The sequence below is a fragment of the Schistocerca cancellata genome, chromosome 9 (genome assembly GCF_023864275.1).
Source record: "Schistocerca cancellata isolate TAMUIC-IGC-003103 chromosome 9, iqSchCanc2.1, whole genome shotgun sequence".
Classification (NCBI taxonomy): Eukaryota; Metazoa; Arthropoda; class Insecta; order Orthoptera; family Acrididae; genus Schistocerca; species Schistocerca cancellata.
In genome coordinates, this window is record NC_064634.1 from 241,623,850 (window position 1) to 241,650,728 (window position 26,879).

The 26,879-nt window shown below is 39.7% G+C and overlaps 1 protein-coding gene across 1 annotated transcript in view; it reads left to right on the forward strand.

The window, feature by feature from the left end:
- Positions 1 to 2,950: 2,950 nt before the first annotated feature.
- LOC126100980 (sodium channel protein Nach-like) overlaps positions 2,951 to 26,879 on the forward strand; it is a 193,177-nt gene continuing 169,248 nt past the window's right edge. The window contains exons 1-5 of the mRNA XM_049911644.1: positions 2,951 to 3,082; positions 22,204 to 22,342; positions 22,434 to 22,564; positions 22,825 to 22,909; positions 23,051 to 23,149. Coding sequence (XP_049767601.1) covers positions 2,961 to 3,082; positions 22,204 to 22,342; positions 22,434 to 22,564; positions 22,825 to 22,909; positions 23,051 to 23,149 — 576 coding nt within the window. The 5' untranslated portion in view covers positions 2,951 to 2,960. The remainder of the gene's footprint in view (positions 3,083 to 22,203; positions 22,343 to 22,433; positions 22,565 to 22,824; positions 22,910 to 23,050; positions 23,150 to 26,879) is intronic.

A 26,879-nucleotide genomic window follows, 5' to 3' on the forward strand; every position in this document is an offset into this window, starting at 1 on the left:
CTGGGACAGTAAGGGATCACCAGCTTATTATTGGGGAGATGTGTGTGGGTAAAAATTGTAGAGACTAAGAGGTGAACGCAATAAGAAGATTCAGAAGTATGTAGGTTGCAACAGTTATTAGGAAAAGAAGAGGCTTATGCAGGATAGACTAACACAGAGATCTGCATCCAACCAGTCTTCGGACTGAAGACCACAATAAGAACAACAACTACTTTAGTTATTTAGCTATGAGGATCAACATTCTTTCAAAACTTTGCAATATTTCATTCCTGTTTGTGCCTGTTGACAACTCAGTGCCTCAGTTATATGGTAAGTGCTTACCTTTACTGTTCCATCATTTATACTCCACTTCTGACTTTCCAATATCATATTAAATCTTAAGCTGGTTTGCTGTAAACTAGTTATAGATCTTTTCGGCTATAGAATGGACTGTGTGTGGTGTACTCTAGTTTCAATCCTTGTTTTATTTGGCTGTGTCATCAACAAAAATTACATTCTTATATAGCTCTTCAGAGTGTTTAGAAAGCTTTATATATAGATTAAGAAAAAGATTGGATTGAGCATTAAAACATAAAGAAATAGTTTTACTAATTCTGAGTTGAGTTCCTTTCCTGTATTCCTGTTATCAATGTGAATCCACTTTGTCATGAAGGTGAGATTACTTCCATCAAAGAGGGATCTCACTAAAGTATTAAAGTTTCCCTTATAGAATCTTATGATATTTGGCAAAGATCACAGCATAATTTTTCATATTTAGCCCTGACAGGACATCACTTATGAGATAATATATGGGTGCCTTAATACAGTCCTTTAGAAGAGTGTGAAACTGTTTAACAAGTTCTGCTAAATATTTTATTGTAGGCTAAGAAATCTGTAAAGACTAGGGCTAACAAAAATGGACAGTAATTATATATGATTTTTTTATTCCCATGGATATAGTTAAAGAATATGTAAGCAGTTTTGAAATACATCTTGAATCAGTGGTTAAGGTAATCTATCACATCAACACAACATTTTAACAGTCTACTAGAAACACAGTCATAGTAAAAAGTAATATAATTTCATTTCTTGGTTTTTACCTGTCTTCTGAAGTAGGCTGGTTCTCTCTCAAGGCACAAGGGATTAACTATGCTTTCCTCCTGATTCTATATCATTTTAATCATATCAACCTTACATCTAGACAAATTCGGATTTGTGTAAATGTATGTTAGAGGGAAATATATTTCTAGTGTTCTTGTAAGTTATCTCTAACCGTGATTCACAATATATCTGTTGTGCAGTATTTTTGGATTAATATAAAAACATTTCTGACTGGCATGCTTATTGTCAATATTTGTCCTTCCCTTTAAGACAAAGTAATAACTCTTTGTTTTTACAACTAAACCTTTGAAGCTATTTTGGTCTAAAAACAAAATTTCACTGGCTGTTTTACTATGTTTTTCAAAGACTATTGAGAATTTTATTTTGGATCACCTAAAGTTAGACATCAACAACTTAATGTGTCCTTGATCAGTATTGTTTCACAGAAAGTCACTAAATCAAAGAAATCTCCAAAAAATGACATTACATCAATGTCTTCATGTCATTGTTAATAAACCTTTGTAATTAATTTTTTAATCTGAAAATAGTAAATAGTATTGAGCTTGTACACTGCCAGTACTACTAGCCTGTCTATAGAACCACTAAAATGACACAGCATTCAAAGAGTTGCATAGATGCTAAGATTCACATTGAAAATAGCTGTTGACATGATCAATTGGTATGTTTTAATATTAAACATAACCAAATTTAGTTTAGGTTCAGGTTGTGCCTAGGAAATATAAATTTTATCAAGTTCATAACCTGACAAATGATAAATGACTTTGCTTAGTCAAATAAAATGTTAAATTTAATGCAGAAAGAAGGGATTCATTCTACATTGAGCTCTTTCTTACTGAAATTATCCTATGGACATCACTGTATGCCTATTAAATTTGATATGTTGTTTCTTCAGTTATTAGAATTTAGAAATTTTTGACATGTCCTTCTTATTGTTATATACTTTTTAGCATTCCTAAAGGATGTTTTGTTTTTGCCAATGATTAATTACATTTCACTAATCATTTATCTGTGACATAAATTATTGACAAAGATGTTTACGAGATGCATTTAACACTACTTAAAGTCTGTATGCCACTATGTTGATTATAAAACAAAACTTTATTATTTCATTTGCCAATTTATTGATTCTCTATGCTTTTTCAAGTGTACTCAATTGAAAATGTATCAGGATGGCATATAATTGTGTTTTATTCCTCAAAAGAACTTTACATTTGGCTCATTGATTTCTTTAGTGTACCTTGCAGGATCGCATGCTTATCATGTTGCATCACATTAGTGCTCAAATGAAACATCATGCAAGCCTTAAATGCTCTTAGTTGTGAGATAAAAAATCCATTAACTGTTCAGTGGTCTATATAAAAGCTAGCTGTTAATATGCAAATGCCTACTGTATGTAGCTTAAGACAGAAATTTTCTATGTATTGTTGAAGTTCATTCTTATAAAATTAAATAACTCTCACACTAGCTAGTCTTATTGCAAGAGATGATTCTCCGGGTATCAGACATTTCCATCCCTTGGTTGAAGGAGTATTTAGCAAACAGTTCTATAAATGGCCTGAGGTATTTGTCAGGAGGACACTATCACTGGACAGAAAGGTAAAACAGAACTTTAAGTATTACTGTATCTGAAGGTACTTAATCAATAAAATTTTATGTAAAAATGTGTTTAAATACTTTCACAAATAATGGTTAACTAATGATTTGTATTGATTGATTTATGGAATTTATGTGCTGTTATTTTAAAAGAATGTAAGCTGTTTATTAATTAATCTTCCCACAGGGTTTTTTGGTTCATTGCTGTGACTGTTTCATGCTATTATACTGTCATATTTACACTGGCATCATTCCATGCATACAAGATGCATGCTGTCAGTTTCACTACTGAAACAGATTATCTTCATTGGAACACAAAATTTCCAGCATTTAGTGTATGTGAAGTTACTGGTGTAAACGATGTTAAATTCGGTGCACTGGCATCAAAGTAAGAATTTGTATTTATTTTTGTTATTGGCTATCTGGGAATAATGTTACTTAGCATTATTTAAATAGTGCACAGGTATACAGAAAATAACACTCTGTGGTGTTGAGTGGGAAAATATAATTAGGGACCTGAGGATTTACACCTACAATTCTGGGGAATTGCTTAATTCTGTGGAAGGCGGAGATGTAAGACACTCATTGTTTCATTTTTTCTATGTTATATTGAGAAGTAGAGATAGAAAACTAAGAAAACAATAGATTAAAAATCTATATAAAACTCGTTAGATATGGTATTGATGTATTCAAGCATTTCCTTAATTGACTATATCATTCTTGCTTTTTCAAAACAATGTTTCAGTCTCACTCTCTTAATATTTTTTATAGTTTACATTTTAATGGAGAGGCTCAGGAATGTGGAAGAATGTTAGAAGATAAATTAATGCAATGTTGCTGAGAAGCTTGTATTGTAAAATATACTTATAAGTAATCATGGGTTGTTTTAGTCTGCTTAGTTATATTCTACATTTGCATAATACAGGGTAGGCGCACTCAAGAAAGAAAAGATTCAAAATTTGCACTCTATTATGTAATTCTCATTTTAACACAGACTGAATTTTCCATTAGCAGGTTAATGTTATTAACTCTAATTTTTGTAAGTAAAGTCATACCATTTCAGCTGCAGTACTGAGCGAGTGAGTAGCTGTGTGTGGGTATGATGTTGGTGTGGTAGTTATCTGTCTGACAAAGCCATTTGTCCATGGTTCAGATTGGAAGTCATTTGCTGGCACTTTTGCCACTTTTTTGTTATTTCAGTCTTTGACAAGATTTTGTGTAGTGAATAATTGCAAGTTGCGGCATGATTAGTTGTGAGAGCCAGTGCAAGAGCTGGCAGAGGCCAAGAACATATCATCTGTAGTATTATCATAAGCAGGACAAGCACTGTGATATTCAAATCAGCTTTTGAGATGGGAACTGCTTCCCTAATTATAGACACATCTACTTTTTAGGGTTTTCAGAAACTCTTGAACAAGAAGCAAGTGTTAAAATATACACCCATATATGAGAAAATGCATTGTTAATAGCCTCTCAGTTTGTCACAGTCATTCTTGGGAGAAGTGAGGAAGAAATTGTCATGTATATGACTTTTGCGTAAGTTGGAATATTATGGAATTAGGAAAAAATCATCATATGTTTCACTTTGTATGTAGAAAGTAGAAAAGAGAAAAGAGTCTGAACCTGACTGAAATGTAAAGTGGGAGGTGCTAGAAGGTTCTGTCCTGTGTCTGTTGCTTTTTAGGGTGTATGAGGTGTGATTAAAAAGTAATGGGAATTTTTTGATTTTGTGGGCTTGATATACATTGTATTTTTTAATTTTTCAAAATCTTGTTGGTACACATGTTCCTGATGTATATTTGCATTTTCAGCTGTTTTGAATATTCAGTTTATTGTTGACAGTCAAAAACATTATACATGTTTTTGAGTGGCTGGCAAAAGTGGTTGAATTTTGAACAAAAATGGTATCATGTCAGCATCACTCAGTAATTACTGAATGAAGTCAACAGTGATCAAGGACTTCTAAAAAGGTTATACCAGGTGACAAAACACAGATATATGGGGATACAGCCAAAACCAAGGCTCAACCATCTCAATGGAAACTGCCTTAAGAGCCAAGAAAAAAAATTAATGTTAAGGTTCTTCTCACTGTTTTCTTTTATTACAATGGAATAGTGCAGCATGAGTTCCTGCCTCATGGCTGTACAGTCAATAAGGAGTCCTACCTGGAAGTTATGTACTATTTTTATGCAGCAATCCAAAGAAGATGGCCAGAACTGTGGCAAAACCACTTGTGAAAAATTACATCATGATAATGCTTCTGCTCACATCTTAATGCCTGTTCATGATACTTTTTAGCAAAAAACAAAACCATTATGTTGTCTCAGCCATTGTATTCATTTGATGTGTCACCATGCAACTTCCTTTTATTCCCAAGGCTGAACAGAGACATGAAAGGATGTCATTTTGCCACCATTGATGAGATAAAAACCAAATCGCTGAAGGAGGTGAACACCATAATTAAGAGTGAGTTCCAGAATTGCTTCCAAGATTGAAAAAAGCACTGACGCAAGTGTATAATATCTGAAGGGAATTACTGTGAAGGGAACAAAGTTGATGCTGATGAATGAATAAATATTCTTTAAGAAAGACAACAATTCCTCTCAGAGGCTGCTGGCCTCAGCAGCCAGAAACTATGGTTATGTGTGTGTGAGTTGTGTTTGCATAAGGATATGCATTTATGTTGTGTATTTCTGATGAAGGCCTTGTTGGCAAAAAGCTCACTTTCTGACAGTCATTTTGTTGTGCCTATCTGTGACTCAGCATCTCTGCTATATGCTGGCTACCAAGTATCCTTTTCGTAACATTGAAAGTAGTGATGATTGCATCTTGAAGGAGACTGTTCAAATAGACAGTATATTGCAGAACATAACAGAAGATCAAGAATATCAGAATGAAACTAACTTTGAGGAAACTGAACAAACTGTTGAAGATGTCAGTGGCCATGACTTTAGAAGAAGTGAAGAACCAAAACCTCTGCAGAAAAGCAATAGAATAACAACAAAAATGTAATAAAAGAAGAATTTGACTCTGTCATCTAATGGAATTTGGACTTATACATGACTTCCAGCAAATAAGAGTCATTGACAGTAAGTGGGTGCTCAAAGTAAAAAGAGATGCATGTGGAAATACTGAAAGGCTCTTTATATATGTGCCATTTTCCTTGATCATGGAATGAGACAGTACATGAAATTATAACAGAAGGGTAATGTTAGATAAAATGAAACATATATGAATTGTAAGCAGACACAACAACCCATAAGATTAAATAAACATAATCAAAAATATAACCCAGGAATTAGCTTAATTTTTTAAATTTTTCCAGTAGTTCCTCAACATTACAAAAGGAGTGAGTCATGAGGAAACTCTTCAGTTCAGACTTGAAAGTGTATGGATTACTGCTAAGATTTTTGAATTTCTGTGGCAGCTGATTGAACAAGGATGCAGCAGAATATTGTACACTTTTCTGCACAAGAGTGTAAGGCAAGTTTAATTACTGAAGGTTGTGCTTAGGTAAAATGATATGACTATGAACAGACATATGCACTTGTTGTTTGACTCACATCATTGAGAACTTAACTGAGTGTAGTGAATGAATATGATTTGTTTACATAAGAAATAGGTGTACATAATGTGCTTCTGTTTGGAGAACTGACTGAAGAAATATTTATGAAAGTTTCTCAAGATGTAAAATACTCAGAAAAGGCTTGTGGGAAATGGGGCAGCAGCAGTGTGATAGCCAAATAGTGACACAACATAGAGATACGATTTCCCCACTATTTATTAGTAAGCTTATATACATGACACATGTAAATGAGCATGCAGAGCAAACTAACTCCTACTGTCTCACAGGGCAGCAATGCTCATTTTCAGAGTCAGGGATGCTATGCTGCCACAGAGTCCCCCCCCCCCTCCACTCCCCCCCTCCCCCCCCCCCCCTACCCATAGTGGAGAGCACGTGAGGAGAGGCTGCAGTGGGGCATCATCTGTCAGAAGTGACATAGGCAGCTGCGTGAGGGTAGTGAACTGTGCTATGAAATCTAGGTGGTTGAATCTCCTGTGTGCAGAATCTGTCGACGGGTTGCAGAATGCGTCTGCCAGTGGGTGGCGGTCTGTATATATGGGAAAAGGTCTTCCCTCAACATCATCTTGAAAGTGATGGACAGCTTTGTATATGGCTAGCAATTCATGCTCAAATGTGAACCATTTATTCTGGGTGTTGGTATGTTTCCACAGGAAAAACCTGAGCGGCTACATGAGTCCAGCAATCTCTTACTGTAAAGCAGCTCTGATAGTATGATCTCTAGCATTGGATGCAATTATTAGATGTGTGTCTGTTGATGTGTGAGCAAGGGTTGTAGCTTGTAATAGGTATTCTTTTATTTTGTAAAAGGCCACCTACATTTGCAGTGTCCAATCAATCAAGACATCATTAACCAGATGTTTTCTTGCCATGCAGTGCTTGGGTCAGTGGTAGAAAAGCTTTGTTGGGAATTGGTTTCTGTAGAAATTTATGACCTCCAAAACCCTACACAGCTCTTGGTAGTTGTTGGGAGATGGGAGCAGGTTTATATGGTCAGTTTTCTCAGGAGTAGGATGCACTCCAGATGCACTGCTGTGATGTCCGACAAAGGTCGCATGGGGTTGCCAAAGTTGGCACTTGTCATTTATCAGGATCCTGTGAGAGGCCAGCTTATCGAGGATGATATGCAGGTGATCATCATGGTCTTGCTTGTTTATCAAAAAGATTATGATGTCATCAAGATAGTCATAACAACAAGACAAATTGAACAGTACACTATTAATAAATTTTTGCCATGTCTGTGACACATTTTTCAGTACGTACAGCATGTAGTGGAACACAAAGAGACAGAATGGCGTGATTATTGCAGGTTTTGGTGTCTCTTCATCTGCCATCAGAATTTGTAGGTATGCTGCTTTGCAATCAATGACACTAAATTTTTACCCCGGTCATGACATGGGAAAAATAGCACAAGTTCAGAATGGGGTTCTGTCAACAATTGTTAAAGTGTTGAGGTAGCGGTAGTTGCCATGTAGGTGCCAAGTGTCATTCTTCTTAAGAACTAGTTTAATTGGGAAAGCTCAAACACTGTCTGATAGCCAGACTATGTCAGCTCACAGAAATTCATGCACTGCAGATTTAGGCAATTTAAGTTTATGGGGAGATAAACGATGGGGGCACTGACAGACAGGGGAACCTGGTGTGGTTGTAATGTGGTGGACTGTACCATCCCCTTTGTCACAGATTGTAAGTAGGCTAATCGGGGAGCATGGAGTGAGTCCAGAAAGCAGGACGCGATGTGGCTCACCATTTTTGTTAATGTCACATGGCACTGTCTCAGGAGCGCACTCAAGTGGGGGTTGTGACACTTCACTAACCTGAGAAGCTGCACCGCAGTAGTGATTGGTGTCAAGATGATGATGGTAATTGAGATGCTATTGAGCTGCATGTAGTGATGCAGTGGCATACACAATTCATCTCCATAGTAGTTAATTGCTGAGGTGTGTGACATCATTGTCACAATGTAATGATGAGTACTTAACTGCTTTTAAGCATAGCACGTGATAAGTTCTTTACTTTGTAGCTTCAGGTCAAGTGGTGTGTCAAGGGGTGACAGTGTGACCAAGGGTGTTGCAGTACCAGCAGGTAGTGTATGTTGACCGCACCATGGATCAATTGCTGGCCATCCCATTGTAGTAGGAAGGTGCAGTTTAATTCTCGATGGCATAACTCGCATGGCAGATTTTGACTTAACAGGAAAAACATGGTGCGATATAGAAAATTGGAGTCATATCTTTGGGAAATAGGGTACTGGCAGTGTGATAGTGGAAGACTGGCACAGCATATAGATACAATTTTCACAATCACATCCATAACACATGTAAGCATTTGAGCATACAGAGCATACTAATTTCTACTACCTCACAAGGCAACGATCCTTATTTACAGAGTCATGGATGTTATGCCACCATAGACTTGTATGAAAACTCAATAATGGTTTATATATGAAATGAAGCAGGCACCAAGAACTTCCAACTTCATATTTGACAATTTTCTGAAGGAAATCTGGTTTTGACAATCCAAAGTTGATGTATGTTGAAAGCACTGATGATTATAATACTTATTTGTTGCTGTATGTAGATGATTTCCTAATTGCTGGAATCATAAAAGCTAAATCACCAATATTAAGATGAAGAAGTTAAATTTTGAATTTTGAATGTGGGAACTCGGAGAACCAAAATCATTCCTTGGAATAAATATACAGAGGACCAATGACAAATGTGTATTAGTCAACATGTTTATCTCAAAAACTCATTGAAAAGATTCAAAATGAAAGACTGTAACCCTATGAAACACCAATGAAAGTCAAATCCAGTGAAGATGCTTGTTGTGACAAGGTCAGATAATAAACTATACAAGAATTAGTAGGTTGTGTGCTGTGTGTAATGACAGCTACAAGACCAAACATAAGTTCATCAATTAACTATTTTAGTACACATCAAAATAAACAAACAGAAGGTTTGAGATGAATTCTTCCATTTATTAAAGAGCACTTCAAGTTGGTCTATGTTACAAAAAGGGAAATTCAAATGTTCTTCTCTGCTGTGTTGATTCTGACTGGGGAAGTGAAGAAGACAGAATATCTATAACAGGATACGTACTCCAGGTTTTTCGAAATACTTTTTGTTGGGCTACAAGGAGACAGATATATGTTTCACTATCTTTAATAGAAGCAGAATCTCTGATAAGCCAAAACATTATGACCACTGCTCACCACAATGATGGATGCTGCTTCACAGTGTTGGAGGCACATGATGCAGTAACAAAAATATGAAAGCAGGGCAGACACGGGTGATGGATCACCCTAGCGAAGATATGGGCTGCAAATGGGCAAATCCATTGAGATAAGCAACTTTGACAAAGGAAAGATTATCAACACAGAGCATGTAAATGAGCATGTCAAAAATGGCGAAGCTGGTCAAATTCATGTGCTGCTATTGTGAGCATGTACAGAAGAAAGAGGTAGAAGAGCAGGCAAACTACCACCAGATGTTAAATGATTAGACATCTATGACCATTCACAAAATGTGGGGCTTGAAGACTTGTATGCTGTATGAAGTAGGATAGATGGTGATCTGTGGCATCTGTGTGGATGCAAAAGTGGTTTGGAGTACGCCACTCATCATACATTGTTGAACATGGAGCTCCACAGCAGACCATCCCTACATGTTCACGTGTTGACCAATGACATTATCAGTTATGATTGCAATGGGCATGGCACCATTGAGATTTGTGGTTCGACTGTCGATCAATGGAAACATGTTGACTCTTTTTGCTACACTAGGAAGATGGTTGCCTTCACAAACATCATCATTGAGGTGAATGGTGGCTCAAAACGTGCAGTGCACCACAGACACAGACTGCTGGGAACAGTATTATGCTACGGGAGACATTGTCCTGCACTTGCGTCGGACCTATGGTAATAACCAAAGAAATACTGACATCTGTGAACCACATGCATTCCTTCATGATTGATGTCTTCCCTGATGGCAATGCCATCTTTCAGCAGTGTTATAGTAGACTGAGGAGCATTACAGTGAACTCATGTTGATGTTCGTCAGGATAGAGGTCAGGAGCGATGGGCGTTGTAAAATGAAAAGTAAAGAAGTTGGAATGGACCCAATTTATTCCTGTAACGATGGTACATGGGTGCCTACGTACGGCTGAGTAGCCCCAAGAGGGGTTGCCGTCTCCTCATCAGAAGGTTTGAGGAGAGAGGCAGAGGCTAGAGGAGCGACTACTCGGGGCTGAGGTCTGAAGCTGAGAGAGTGCGGAGCTGTTTCCAAGCCGCCCTAGTCGCTCCCGGCCACGTCCCCACAAGATCACACAGTTAGTCTCTGACTGGAGGATTGATTCCGCCAACGTGCCTTGCTAGTAGCGTACCCTCGTCAGCACAACCAACCCGTGGGACTAGAGTGTGACCGAGGAGCATGTGGCAGGAATGTGCCGACCATGGTCTTCCAGCCAGCACCTTCCACCACCGTATGCCCAAGCTGGCTACAGCCGTACATTATGAATCGAAAAATTATTTAATAAAATTTTATTGGCAATGATCCCTCTTGGGGGGTCTCCTCCCTGCACATCCTTTCCCCTTCTGAAGAAGGCTCTCTGGGTGAAAATGAATGAGCTTATTCTAATTGATTATTTCATTTAAAAAAATATATGATCATTATGAAGGGTCACAGAAATTAACATTCATAACATAGTGATATCAATATGTGCAAAAGTTACAAAGTGGCCTGAAGGGCCTGAAGGAAGGCTCTTGAATAACAAACTTGTGCAGTTGGGGCGACGGCAGTAGGGGCGGCGCCATGGTGTGAGTGTGTGTCGGCGGTATCAGTGGTAGTGGGTACCCAGGCGATGATGAGGGACACCAGAGCACAACACACTGAAACACTCCACCCTTGTGGGGGTGAGAGAATGCTCCCAGGCATAACAGTCACAAGGGGGCTTTTGCCCTGCAATATTACTTGAGTTCTTAAATCTAGGATTACAATGGTAATTACCCAAGTGGGTGAATGAGGACATTACAAAATGACAATAATTTAAAGGGAAAACAAAATGACTTAAATGAGTGTTAAGACTCGACAATTAAATTGGGATTCTATAGACTTTACATGGAAATACAAATTCATTACAGAATTAGTTATTGCCTGACACCTAGACTACAACTTAATTCTATGGGGAGGGGGAGGGGGGGATTACGCCTGATCACATGCACCAAGGTTGGCAGGTAGGTTCAGGTGTGATATTCACCTTCAGGTTGTGGGGATGGTACTACTTCTCGGAAGGAAGTGAAACATTTGCAAAACCCTCTTTTACAGAGTATCCAGGATACTATAATCAGAATCATTACAGTGATGATTACCGAACCAGCACTGGGTAATGCAACGCTGGTTAATTGCTTGGTTTGGTGCCAATCAGCAATATGTGAGGCCACTCGGTCAAGAGCAACTTGGTTATGTTCCTGGGTAAGGAGATGATTGATCGATTGGAGTAGATCTAAATCATTGGTATTCGGTAAATTCTTTAGCTTCTCATGGTAATGGAGTTTAAAAGAGAGTTCAGGAAGGTATAAGGTAAATGTGGTAATGGTGACATGAAAGGTGGAGTGCAATTGAGCTAATATCCTCATAGAAGCAGTGTATACGTCATGTCTTGAACTACCAAATGAAAGTGCTGGCAGGTCGAAAGACACACAAACTAACACAAACATACACACAAAATTCTAGCTTTCGCAACCAATGGTTGCCTCGTCAGGAAAGAGGGAAGGAGAGGGAAAGACAAAAGGATTTGGGTTTTAAGGGAGAGGGTAAGGAGTCATTCCAATCCCGGGAGCGGAAAGACTTATCTTAGGGGGAAAAAAGGACAGGTATACACTCGCACACACACACATATCCATCCGCATATACACAGACACAAGCAGACATTTGTAAAGGCAAAGAGTCTGCTTGTGTCTGTGTCTTGTGTCTGTGTATATGCGGATGGATATGTGTGTGTGTGCGAGTGTATACCTGTCCTTTTTTCCCCCTAAGATAAGTCTTTCCGCTCCCGGGATTGGAATGACTCCTTACCCTCTCCCTTAAAACCCAAATCCTTTTGTCTTTCCCTCTCCTTCCCTCTTTCCTGACGAGGCAACCGTTGGTTGCGAAAGCTAGAATTTTGTGTGTATGTTTGTATTAGTTTGTGTGTCTGTCGACCTGCCAGCACTTTCATTTGGTAAGTCACATCATCTTTGTTTTTAGGTATATTTTTCCTTCGTGGAATGTTTCCTTCTATTATAACCATGTCTTGAACTACTATACACTAGGCCACATTATTCAGTGCTACCCAGTACGATTGAGTTTCTGACATTGAACGGTGGCACACCAGGGTGGCGGTGACAGTCTGTGGAACAGCGAATAGAAAACTGTTGCCAACAGGTTGAATTATTGGTTGACGAAGTGAGACTAGAACATGAGGACATGGAGGTGTAGTAGTTTGAGCATGGAACATAAGTAATATGTTGTATGGGTGCATTTGGATAGTTCAGCATGAGAGAGAGTGGCGTGGGTTTGTTGATCCCAACTAACTATTAAAAATTCTTGAGTCTGCCAAACAACATGGTGGTGAAGGGTGGCCCAAGAGACTGGAAAAGTGTATATTTGATAGCAATTTGCGCACGTGATTGGCAATCTCATTCGCATCCGAATACTATCCAAATTACGGGGGAAGTCAGACCTCCAACGCAGCATAGTAAAAGGGGAGGTTGCTTTCAGCTTCCAATGTAGATAATGGTCGACTGTGAGAGAAAGTAGTAGTGATCCTACAAGTAAAAATTTCTTGGCTTACTTGATGAGTAATTCAGAAATGACAGAGGGGGTACAACGTTGTAGCAATAGTTACCTGATAAGTAGCGACGATGGACCAGTTCAGTCATGCTTACTGATGAAGAAGGCCATGAAGTAGAATCACGGCAGGCAACCAACAATTTGGCAGCCATGGGGCAGCAAGGCGGCAAGACAATGGTGTAATTCAATACTGAGTATCCGCTGATCAATCGTGCATCAGCAAAAAAGACGCTGAGTGCGGAGGCAGTACTACGCAGTGCAGACAAAGCGTAACTCACTGGAAAAAATTTTCCAACCTGCTATGGCACGAAGACCAAGTGTGGTTAATTAATTTGAGATTTCGTACGAAGAAAGTTTTTTTTTTTAATTTATTATTTTTTTATTTTTTATTTTTATTTTTATTTTTATTTTTTTTTGTTTAATGAATAAAAATGAGAAGGAATCATGTGATTGTGGTGTAAACCCCCACGGCCTAGGCAGCTCCCACGCATTGGCCACTACGCAGGGGCACCCACCCCGCTAAGGTTCGACACGGTGAGACAGGTGAAGTAATTCATAAATTTCAGAAATAATAATGAGTGGTTTTTCAGCTGTATAAAATCTGAATGAGGGTAGGACACCTCAAGTTAACTCAATAATCCTAGGATCTTTACTTACAGAAGTGGTCAATAGAGAGATTAACTGTACTGAAGTCAAAAATGAATGTTAGTGAGAGCGAGTCTGTTGCTCGTGAATACAGAGGCTGAGTGTGAAGCCGTGGAGGTGGCACAGCACAGCTTTATCAGCACTGAGCAGGCAGAGTGCTGAGCTCAGATAGCAGTGTCGGAGAGTGCTAGAGGCTCTCTGTCCGAGACTAAGACATTATAAGTGCAACTTAAAAGTAACAGTTTATTGCAAAGCAATAATAAACGAATAGCTGATGTTACAAAGACGTTTGATTCCATGTTAACAGAACAACTTAAGTGCTCAACAGGTAAATTGATATTGAATATTCAACGTTGTTCATTAAAAGAAACTGCTACTGAATGCAGTGTATCTCTCTCGCAAAATATCATGCAAGACGTATCACCTTGGCATGGATACTACGTGGAATGAAGTGATCTTAGAGGAAGTGGAGTACCATCAATTGATGTCTTTATCAGAGGGGTTAACCCTCGCATATAGGTTCAGGTTAAAGTTGTTTAAAAGAAACTGCTACTGAACATAACGTACATACATACGTACTTCCCTTTCCCCTTCCGAAGAGTGGAGGGCATAAATGATAAAAGCCTTGTTCATGTACTTAGTATACGACAATACAGGTCTGGTAACATCAACAAGTTACACCAAGGTAGTGTAAATATGAACAGTGTGAGTGTGTTGTAAATGTGTTATTGTGAGTATGAAGTGTTGTGTAAATGTGTGACTAATGGTAGCTGATGGCGGATATGAATTGAAGGCCAATAGGTGCTATCAGAGATACTTCCAGTCAAGAAAATAATGAAAATTAAAAGGGAATACCAAATATGACACAAAAATGACCATTACCATAAAGTGTATTAAACATGAATCATAACTATAAATTGATAATAACAAAACATGACACTGAAGTAATAGTAATTGACAAGAAATAAAATAAAGGGAATATTTCCTGAACATAACTTCCGAATCGGATACAAAATCTGTCAGGGGATGTTGTTTTTTAGTCGGTTGATGAATTGCATAAGGGACTACATCAGTAGAATCCGACAGAGTGTGTGTGTATAACAACAGTGGCGTTGTATAAAATGTAATAAAAGAGCGTCTGGGGCTCAGTTCATTTCTGGTTGAGTGCCCAAGGTGTAGTGTGAGCGAGAATTGTCTCACTGTAATTGATGTATGAATTGTTTTGTGGTCAACCGAGGAGCCTAGGATTTGGTGACGTGTAAGTACAAGTTCGCGGTGCAAATGAGGTACCTGCAAGTGACTCGACTAATAAGTTCAGCAGTGCATTAGTGCAATCTGCAGACTTGAATTGATGATTACATAATTTGCAGGGCAATGGAGCAACCTGAGGACAGTGCTAAGGCAACCTGTCTAATAATTGATGGGTAGGCAGTGCATTGAAGCTATCTGCAATAACGTGGTTCAGCGGGCCTAAGGGTGTCCGTCTGACTTAATAAGGAATTAGTGCAGGCACATTGGTCTCCCATGACACATGGAATAAAGGTATCAGTGGTGTTATTAGCGACCTGCTGTACTGGGAAAACGTTGACTGTTCAAGTAATAAAAATAGCTCTGAAGCTAGAATAGCATGCATGTATAAATAGCATCACTTTTTGTGCGTGCAGTACATAACAATACGTAAAATGAAAATCATGAACTATAAATCACTAGCACTAGCATAATGACATAATTAAACACAATGACATATATTGACAGGAAAATAAAAACGCAATGATGTATAATAACAATGCTGTAAGTAGTTGGAACGCTCAACGTTAACATGTAACACTGCCCATCTGGGGCTGGCTGCTAGGCTGTGTGTGTGTTAGTTTTAAAACTGACGATAACAAATTGAACTGAAAGGACAACTAGGCACAGTTCCCATAGCGCTTACATCACCGGCTAATAAGATTCAAAGTACGTATCTCACAATGGATCATTGGCCGATGTGTTGGGGGGCAAGACTGCAACAAGGGAGAAGCGATATCTTGGTGTAAATGGGTGGTAAGATTAAAAGACCGGTACTGTCAGAAGAGGGTACCTACCATGTTGTAGGGGCCTCCTCATTGACAGAAGAAGGAAAACAGGATAGAACAATGACCATGACGGTAGAGTAAAATAAAAGGGGAGGGCAAAAAATAAGTGCATAGCAACCAAGGAACAATCGCCCACTGATATACGGCATCCCAAACGATTGGTCATTTGCGCCTCATCAATAGCGTGAAAAGCCCATGGCATTGCATTGGTTTGCCCATATCTGGCCATGTCCAAGGAAGATAACGTTAAATGTCCTCATAGTTAGATGTGTAAGAGGGTTAGGGCTGGAGTTTGTAGCTTATACAATGAATCAAAGCAATAATGAAACTTCTCTTATAAGATTTGCAGACTAAGGTATGCAGAATAATGTAAATCATCAAGAACATTGTGTAAATTATCCAGCTAATGTGAAACAAAACAAGGAAAAGAAATTAAACAATGAATCACATCTACTTAATATTTATGTTAAGATTTATTGGGATGTTTGAATGAATTTTGTTTGCCGTGTCTTCTGGTGGCATGAAAGAGACCAGCTTGGGGTTGTTAGCGGATATGCAGCGCATGCGTAGGTGCGGAGTAGGACATCAGCGGTTATGTGAGATGACGTATAGCCTCAAGAGACCGGCCACTACTGTAGCGACAAATATCACGCGCTTAGTGTGTACAAGAAACAACAATGAATTAGAAATTGCTAATCATCTAGAATAAGAAATTTTTTTTTAAAAAAAGTGTTAGTTATACAAAATGATGTTAAATGCATTGTAGTCTGTCATATGCCAAGGATAGGGCAGTAATTTGGGGTTTGTTTTTGTAACTACTCATACGCGCCGTATGTTGAGACGCTGGAGGCGGCAGTGCACTTGGTGATAAGATACGTCATCGCGCGGAGTGCTGTTACTGGCTGAGAAAAAATGATGGCCGCTGGCCAGTTCTTGGCGAGGAGAGGGGAAATGTGGTGCAAGGAGGAGACAGCGCTGAAGAGAGCTGCAAGCATTCCGGTATTACCAAACAATTTCCATGGGGAGTTTTTTGGTACAAAAGGTCGTCTGTAACTTCAAATTCTGGCAAGGTGGCGTATCTTTGACACTGAACATCCACCTGCTGTGCTTCTTTTAACTATTCAATTGATACCTCATCTGATTGAATGACATGCACTTTTCTGCTTAACGGATCAGCATTTTGATGCAACCGATCAGGCTTGTGCCGAGCTTCAAAATCATATTCTGACAATTTCATAACCCAGCCATAAGTTTGCTGCTAGGGTCCTTAAGATTCAATAACCACTGCAGAGCACAGTGATTGGTAAGAACTGTAAACTTGTGACCATAAAGGTAACATCTAAAATAATTAATTCCAAAAAGAAGGGCAAGCAATTCCTTTTCTGTAGTACTGTAATTAGTTTCTGCTTTATTCAGTTGATGAGAGGCATACCCAATGTGTTTTTCCTCACCATCTTGCACTTGGCTTAGGACACATCCTACAGCAAAATCAGATGCATCACAAGATAAAATAAAAGGTTCAGCGAAGTCTGGGTAAACAAGTAGAGGTGAACTAGTTAAAATAGTTTTCACTGTTTGAAAGGCGGTCGAACATTCGTCCATCCACACAAAAGGAGTATCCTTTTTCAACAATGTAGCAACAGGTTTGGTAATAATAGCATAACCTTTAACAAAACGGTGGTAATAATTTGCAAGACCAAGGAAGGATTGTAATTCCTTAAAATTTGTTGGAATAGGAAAAGTGTGTACTGCTTCAGTTAATCGCGGATCTGGCTTGACTCCACTGGAACTGATGACATGACCTAAATACTGCACTTGTGATTGAGCAAAAGAACATTTTTCTAATTTTAAGCTTAAATTAGCATTTTGCAATCACAGCAGTACACTGTGTAGATGTTCAGCACGTTCAGAAATGGATTTTGAAAATATAATTATATCATCAAGATACACAAGGCACATAGTAGGTTTCAACCCATGTAATAGCAGATCTGCAAATCACTGAAAGGTTGCTGGTGCGTTGTGAAGCCCAAAACGCATCCTTAAGAATTCATATAAGCCACCAGGAACTACAAAAGCTGTCTTAGTTCGATCTTGAGGAGCAATTGGAATTTGGTGATAGCCTGTGTGCATTTCTAATGTTGTAAAGTACCGGCAATTGCCCAGACGATCGAGTGTGTCTTGGATCCGGGGTAATGGATAATGATCTGGGGTAGTAACCTTGCTTACTGCTCGCATGTCTACACAGAGGCGATAGGATTTTTCTCCATCTATCGCTTTCTTTGGAATGACTACAATTGGGCTAGACCATGCACTAGAAGAGGGTCGTATTATTCCTGCTTCTAGTTGCTGTTGTATAGTTTCCTCTACCACTGACTGAAGGTGGTAGGGAATTCGGTACCCTTTTTGAGCTATTGGCCTAGCATTTCTGGTAGGAATCTCATGTTGGATTAGATCTGTTGCTGGTAAATATTTCCTGTATTCAAACAACCATGAATACTCATTCAATACTTCATTTATTAGCTTTTGTTCATGCAGTGGTAGGTGACTAAGCTTAGCTTTAAACTTATCTGCCAGATGTGACGTGATTGTCAAAAGGTGTTGAGAGGCAGCAGCAGTCTTTTTCTTTTTCATCGAAGGGGTTTTCATTGGCAACTCATCTTCTGTGATAACCTGCAAGTTGGCTAATACTGTACCACGCGGTATTAAAGCTTGCTTGTGACTAAAATTGTCTAACCACACGGGTACACAGTTTTCTTTCTGTACTTGATGCGCTTTGCACGGGCTATGTTTTATGTGGACCTGCATCTGGTCAAGAGTTTAATTCTGGCAGAGTGGGTCTACCAAGAAATGAACCTCTTCAGATTCATGTATCCCGACAGGCAGCCAAAGGATCTTTCCTGTGCTTTCTGGTATCTCCACAGGATTATCGGCTTTTAACATCATTACGGAAGACTCCGAAACTTGGGAAACAGATCCCTTTTTCCAGCTTTGGACACCCACAATGTGCAGTCATGTCCAAAATGGTGCACGTTGTCGCCAAATTGGATGGTATTTAACCTATAGTCAATAACCCCCTGGAAATGGCGCAGAAAGTCACTTCCCAGGATGATGTCGTAATCCATGCGCTTGTTCCGTACAACGTCCATTGTAAAAGCATATTCTGTGGAGTCCAACATGAACTCAATGCCACAGCTGCCATCAGGTTTCACTATGCTGGGAACAATAGCACTGATATGGTACTGTGGCGGTTACAATGTTTTTTTATCTCTCTTCGGTAAAAATTCCAAGCTGATCTGTGCACCTGTGTCATTTAGCACGCGTATTGGTTTGTGGCCTCTAACACCATCGACAACCATGCTTGCCACCTGCATGATATCCTTATAAGCTAGTGGGGTCACTACTTTTAATGGGGGCCGGGAGGGGTGGCACTTCCTGCCCCGTGGCCGTTTCCCAAATTGTGTGGTTGATTTGCATTTCGCCTGGAATTTGCAGGCAGTTGTGGCCTACTATTTGGACAATGCACGCTTTGGTAACACATGTTCCTGCACCGATGACAATATGGCATGCGGAATTGCTCTGCCACATGTCCTTGTCTATTACGGGGCCCACACTTAGTGTCATTCGAAAAGACATGTCGGGGCTCGCTTTGCCATGCAGAGAGGGCCACAAATCGGTTCGCCTCCTCTCTCAAGAGTGCTAATCGCACGGCTTCGTGTAAGGTGTGGGGGGAAGCTACCTTGATTTCGACCCCCTATTTGAGGGTTTATGCCACGAATAAACACGTCTATCACACGACATTCTGATTCTTCCAACAGAACCTTGTTACGAGCAGAATTGGCTCTTAGTGTGTATGTGTGGCATGTGATGCCTATAATCCTGTCGGCGAATGCTTCTAAATCCTCACCCGTTTTTTGCTTAAGGGTGGAAAGCAAGTCATGTTAGCAACTACTACCACATTTGTCTGTATACCTTTCAATCAACCCTGTTGCAAGGGACTGGAAGGTAGGGGCATTTTTCAAGCTCTCTACCGACTGTACATAGTTCCGCGTTTCGCCGGTGAGTTTCATTTTCATCACATTTAAGAGAAATTCATCTGGCCAACCGCAAAGCTTTCCTATGTCCTGGATATTCTGGACAAGCATTTGAATATTCTCGTGCGGCTTTCCAGTGAACGCCGGAATAAACACTACTGCTGGAAAGCTCTGCACCAAAGTAGAGGTGGCTACTGGCACAGGTGATTCTGCACTAGTGAGTGGTGGAGTTACCTGCTTCGGCTGTTCCTCCACTAACACTTGCTTGGCAACATTAGATTGCAGAGAAGCCATATGAAGATCATCTATCTGTTGCTTAAGCTCCACGTTAGTTAAAATTAATTGATTTATCTGGGTCTGCAGTACCGAGAGGGGATCTTTATCCTCTCTGGCTGCTCCTGCCTCCAATTGCTGCCTGGTGGTCGGCATGTTACAATAGTGTTGGCACCTACACCACCGTAGTGTCACTAGCGACTTACATTATTTGGTGGCGTGCAGATGACAGACAGTGGTGGTGTCGACGAGCGGCGGCAAGCGCGTTGATCACGAGCGGGGGCAGCAGGCGGCGGGCAATGGCACGGACAGCTGCGACAGCGGGACGATGCGAGGGCCGCACCCTAGACCCTGGCGAAGGCGGTGACCCATGGCAACTACAGACAGTGGCGGCGGTGGCGGCGAGTGTGACTACATTGTGGACCCTCCCTGGGTCGCATCCGGTGGCGAACTGCGTCACGCTTGTGGCACGCTAGTGCATGGCCATGCACATTCTGCAATGCGGGTGACCAGCTGGCACGCGCATGGCATGCTGCAGCCTCACCACGTTCAGTCTAGTTTCCTTTACCCGCTCAGCCTCGGCCCCTTCGTCGTACTCACACTCAATTGATGAGTTTATTTTACAACCGTAAGGTGGCTCATATCCCACTTCTGACACCACTTGTTCATCAGGATAGAGGTCAGGAGCGGTGGGCATTGTAAATTGAAAAGTAAAGAAGTTGGAATGGACCCAATTTATTCCGGTAATGATGGTTCATGGGTGCCTACGTAGGGCTGAGCAGCTCCAAGAGGGGTTGCCGTCTGCTCATCAGGAGGTTTGAGGAGAGAGGCGGAGCTGTTTCTAAGCTGCCCTCACCGATCCCGGCCGCATCCCCACATGATCACACGATTAGTCTCTGATTGGAGGATTGATTCGGCCAACACGCCTTGCTAGTAGTGTACCCTCGTCAGTGCAACCAACCCGTGGGACTAGAGTCTGACCAAGGAGCACGTGGCAGAAATGTGCCGCCCACGGTCTTCCGGCCAGCACCTTCCACCACAGTATGCCCAAACCAGCTACGACCGTACATTATGAATGGAAAAATTATTTAATAAAATTTTATCAGTAATGATCCATCTTGGGGGTCTCCTCCCTGCACAGATGTCTTGAAAATCAAATTCATCTGATGTGAATCTTGTGGAAACCATCTGGGTCACTTTTGGGAGCCATAACTGCTTATGCAAATCAGCAGCCCATTGTTTAAGAGAATTACATGATTTGTACATAGACATCTAATGCTGTTTACCTCCACAAACCTGCCAACAAACTGTCAGATCCCTGATATGCTGAGTCAGTGATGTATTTCATTCTAAAGATGCACAAACAAGCTATTAAACAGGTGGTCATAACGTTTTGGCTCATCAGTTTATATTGATTTGGCAACAGCTACAACAGACAGTCTGTGGCTAAGAATCTTCTTGAAGAATTAAAAATATATGTGAAAACTCCAACAGTTTACAAAGATAATCAGTCACATCTATTACAGAAATGGGAACATAGACGATTGAAGCATGTGAATGTTAAATTTAATTTCATATGTCAGCTGTATAATGAAGGACATCTGAATGTTCAATACATTAGCTCTGAGGAACAAGTGGTAGATATTTCAACAAAAGCAACTATGTGTGTACAATTCAATAGACTGTGTACAAAGATGAGCATATTGAAATTTGCAGACACGTAATGAAATTATCAAATTGACGAAGTGTGTTGCAGTAATGACAAATTAATAATTGTGCTTTGACTTATTATCTCTTTGTTTTCTATATGTTCTTTCCTCTGTGGTTTTTCTTCTGTCTGTACCTTGTCTTCATGGTTGTATTACAGTTGTAATTGTAATTGTAGTTGCAATTGTTATTACATCTCTAAATACCTGGTAATTTCTAGCATTACTAACATTACTTAATCATTTTATTGAATATCAAAGCAAAAAAAAAAAAAAAAAAGGTTTTGTCATGTTTCGTACTAGATATTAAAGCAAAACAACGTTCCTGTGTGCTGTTTTTAACTGAGACAATGAATTATTTTACAGAAAATTTACAGGCAAAATTGATTACAACCAGATTGATTACTGGGAAAATATAGCCTTTTACCAGGGATCGATTATTGAACACAAGAAGTGTTCTGGTGATGTTAACTGCTCTACAAATTATGAAGAAATAATTTGGGAGGTATATACACTTTAGTCTGGAGGAAGCAGGGGAACATCCACCAAACTCATAGCTGCTTGTCTCTCACTCAATTTTATTTTTGTTTTTCCAGTTTAGATACAGATGTAACAAATTACTTTATGACTGTCACTGGAATGGTAAACCATTTGACTGCTGTCAAAATTTCCTGCCTCTACAAACAGAAGTGGGTCCATGTTTCTCCATTAATTCTGAAAATACCAGGTAACACTTATTAAATTTTGTATAACATTTTAAATGTGCCAGTTTTCTATGGTAAAGTGTATTTTAATTTTAAATGCTTTTATGATCATTTTTTCTTCACTTTTTCAATGTCAGCATTAGCACTGTTAATCATTAAGTGAAAACAGTTTCATCATTTTTCTCAGAATATATGCCAATCTATATAGGGGGTAGTTACTCAGGTTGAAAAATAGCAACTAATATGTGTGTTTCACATTATTTGTAACATCTGGTTATTGCAGAAAGAAGAATGGATTACTGAAGACAGTTTCTAACTATACAACTGGACCTGGTTCACTCTATTTCAGAGTAAGAGCTGCTGTAAAGGTAAGGAAGATGGTGATAAAAACAAAATATGTGAATTCCTATGAAGTAATTACTATATGTTTATCAATAATATCTAAATACAACATTTCACCTTTCTGAGCATAGATTCACTTACAGATTAAAACCTGTTTCATATTTCAGGTTTACATGCACTCAGAAGGAAATGTGCCAACCAACAGTCACTCACTGGATGAAATGTTCAAAGTATTCTATCCTCAGTACCTTGAAGTGTTGTTTACGGTAATTTCATTCTTTATGTTAGTTGAGTGATATTTGTTGCTGGCAGTTGTTACATTAGAACAGATTTCTTTTTATTGAAATGCTACTCAGATTAGTTAATTAAAGTAGGTTAGATCAAACAATTGAAAGTTCAGGCTGGAATATCAACAATTATGAAAAGGATAAATTTCTGCTCACTGTAAAGATAACACACTGAATTGCAAGCAGGCACAATGAAAAGACTTGTTGCAAGATGTGTGTGTTGTACTTGCAATCTCACTAGTGCGCTGCTGTGTGCAGCAAGAGAAAATTATGCACGGCCTATAATTCTGTTCAACACTTTATTTTGACGAGAAGTTTATTTTAAGCTCACATGACAACAGAAAAAATATTATGGAACATTTGCAGTGCCATGAATATTACTAGTTTTTTGGTAACTAAGTGAGGAAAACAGTAATAGCAACAGTAACAGTAACAATTACAGGAATACTAAAAAAATCAAAGCAAATTATTAAATTCATGGAGCACATTCTGCAGCAAGGAGAAAGCATCTCACAGTGCTCCTGGCAGTCAGTGCACGAACCCTGTTGACATGGGCCGGCTGATCAGCTCATTAACTGACATCTGTTTTCGCTGGCGCCCAGTGTTGCCACACTAGCCCCCTTTGTGAAAGCCAAGCACCATCCTTGGATGATGCTAGAAGTGACATCCCTGAAATGTGCTGGGAAGTGTACCCATCGTCCGGAATGCATTTACCATTCAATTGGAGCTGGTGATGGTGCCAGTGGGGGTTGCTGCCTGACAGGCAGAGGTTGCACCTGATTACATTGCAGATGTGAATTTGAAGAGTCTAGTAGTATGAATGCTGGCTTCACTCTATCAGTGGAAACAGTATTCATCTTGCCGTTGATGATAATATCAAATGTTTTGTCGCCTCTAATGGTGACGCGATGCGGACCAGTATATGGCAATGTGAGTTGTGGTTTGACACATTTACTCGCAACATTATGAGTGTACAGGATCATAACTCTCAGGATACGAATGTTTGTGATGTACAATGGCATGATGCTTGTCGCAGTCAGATCTGTGTCAGCCTTTCTCTGAGGTGGGTGACAAATACTGGTGCATTAACATTGTCCAACGAAATTGCATGTGGGTCCCCGAACTCACCTGGAGAGGTGTCTAGATCAGGTTTATATATGTTACATAGGCTGAGCAAAACTAGTGGTAAGGCAGAGGTCCATTGTTATTCATGGCACATAAAGGTGGCTTTAGGAAATCAGTGCCAGTGTTCAATCATGCTTTACGGGCAGGATGATAACTTGTTGTTGTGTGATGCAATGCACCACAAAAGTTACTTGGTTGGGCAAATAGGTCAGATTCGAACTGCCATCCTCTGCCTGTGTGGACAACCAAAATGAGTGATCCAACGTAATACAAAAATAGTGACTAGCATCTCAGTAGATATGTCATCAACTGTAATGGCTTCAGGCCAGTGCGTGAATCAGTCTGTTACTGTCAGTAGTCAATATTGTCCTTCTAAAGGGGACAGAAGACGTACTACATCAATATGAATTTGGGCAAACCATGTTGTTGTGTCTGAAAATTTGCCCACCAGTGCAGAAACATGGTGAGTAATCTTGCTGTGCTGACACTGTACACATGCTTGAGCCCATGTGCAACAGTCTTTTTTTATTCCAGGCCATACAAAATGCATACCAAATAGTTTAATTGTTGCCTTCACGCTGGGATGACATAAATCGTGTAGACTTTTGAAGGCTTGCTTGTACTGTAGTGCCATAGGAATGAACGGACAAGTTTTCCCAGTTTAAACCTCACAAGATACCTTCGCATTTGTAGCTGGAATGTCAACTGGCTGAAGTTGAAGGCCAGACGTGGCATCCTGTAAACAATCTTGAAGTTCCAGGTCAGACTCCTGTTCTAGGGCTAGCTGCACTAAATATACAGTTTTTGTGATACTGCTCAGCCAGGATAGACAGTTTGCAACAACATTGTTTTATTCCTGATATATTCTGTACATCAGTAGTGAACTGTGCGATGAACTCTAGTTGATTACATTCTCTCAGAGAACATTTGTCATTATTTTGCTGAAAGGTATAAGTGAGGGGTTTATCGTCTGTAAAAATGACAAAAACACTAGCTTCCCACTGTGTATAGAAATATTTAATAAACTCATAAATGAAACTTCCTGACAGATTAAAATTGTGTGCCAGACTGAGCCTCGAACTTGGGACCTTTGCGTTTCGAGGGCAAAGGTCCCACGCTCAAGTCTCAATCCGGCACACAGTTTTAATCTGCCAGGAACTTTCATATCAGCGTACACTCAGCTGCAGAGTGAAAATCTCATTCTGGAAACTCATAAATCTCCAACAGTTTGTGGTCGTATGTGCTCCATTGTTGCTGCGCAGGAGATAGCTTTCATGAAAAGAATGTGAGAGGCTGTGAAGCTCCGTCTACATATCTGGCTAGCATCTACTACCAGCATGAGAGGTGCTTCCAAATCCAGATGTGCAAGAAGGACTGTGTCTGCTATACTTTTTTTGGCCACTTTGAACGCATTTTTCATCAGCTCTATCCACAATACTGGCGTTTTGCCTTTAACCTTAGGACCAGCTAAAGCATTGGTAATAAACTCTTGGAGTTCTACCACATGAGGTAGGTGATGTTGGTAGAAATTAAGGACTCCCAAGAATCATTACAGTTCTTTAGCAGTTTCTGGCCTTAGAATACTCAATACAGCCTCTAATTTCTCCAGTAATGGCAATGACCCTTCTGATGGAAACCAGTGGCCTAGAAAGGTAACTTCTGTCTGGCCAAAAATGCACTTTGAGGTGTTCAACACTATTCCATATTCATTAAGGCTTTTAAGTACCTCACTCAGGTTCTGTTTGTGTTCTTCTGGGGTTGCTGAAAAGTTGAGTATATCATCAAGATAAGCAAAACAACACTGCAAGCCTTGCAAAATGGAATTTACAAATTTTTTCTTCCATGTCTGGGCAGCATATCCGAGTCTGAATGTCATAAACAGGCTTTTGAGCAGACAAAACGGCATTATAATGGCTGTTTTTGGGATGTCTCTTTTGGAAACGGGAATCTGTGTAGATGCCTTTGCACAATCTAATATGCTAAACACCTTTATTCCACATTTAATGTGTAATTATAATCTTTCAGGAGAGGAACAGGGTAACGATCCAGTATTGTCCTAGCATTCAAGGCTCAGTAATCACCACAAGGATGCCATGCACTGTTCTTTTTTGGCATTAAATGGAGGAATGATGACGAAGGCCCACTAGACGGGCGAATGAGGCCTTCCTTCAACATTGTATTAAATTTCTCCTAGGCAACAATGTATTGGTCAGGAGCAAGAAGCCTGGGTCTACACAAAATTGGAGGGCCTGTGGTAGTATTGATATAATGCACAGTAATGGCCAGTGTTGGTTGGTCTCAGCCAGTGAGCTCTCTGCCACTGTTGGATAAGCAGCAGCCAGCAGCAAGTCACACTCTTAGCTCACTTATTTGTTTCATAATTTCTTTGTCTGTTTTTGGATACTTGAATAGTTAAATTCACAAATTTCAGGTGTATTATAGTATTTGAGAGTTGTAGCATCGCATTTTAGTACCCGTACAGTGTAAATTTGTGTAGTTGTCAGTCATCTGCTTGTTTTGAATGGCTTGTGAGATAAAAGAGAAGAAAAAAAATTGTTAGGGATGGATAAGGACTGCGCCTGTT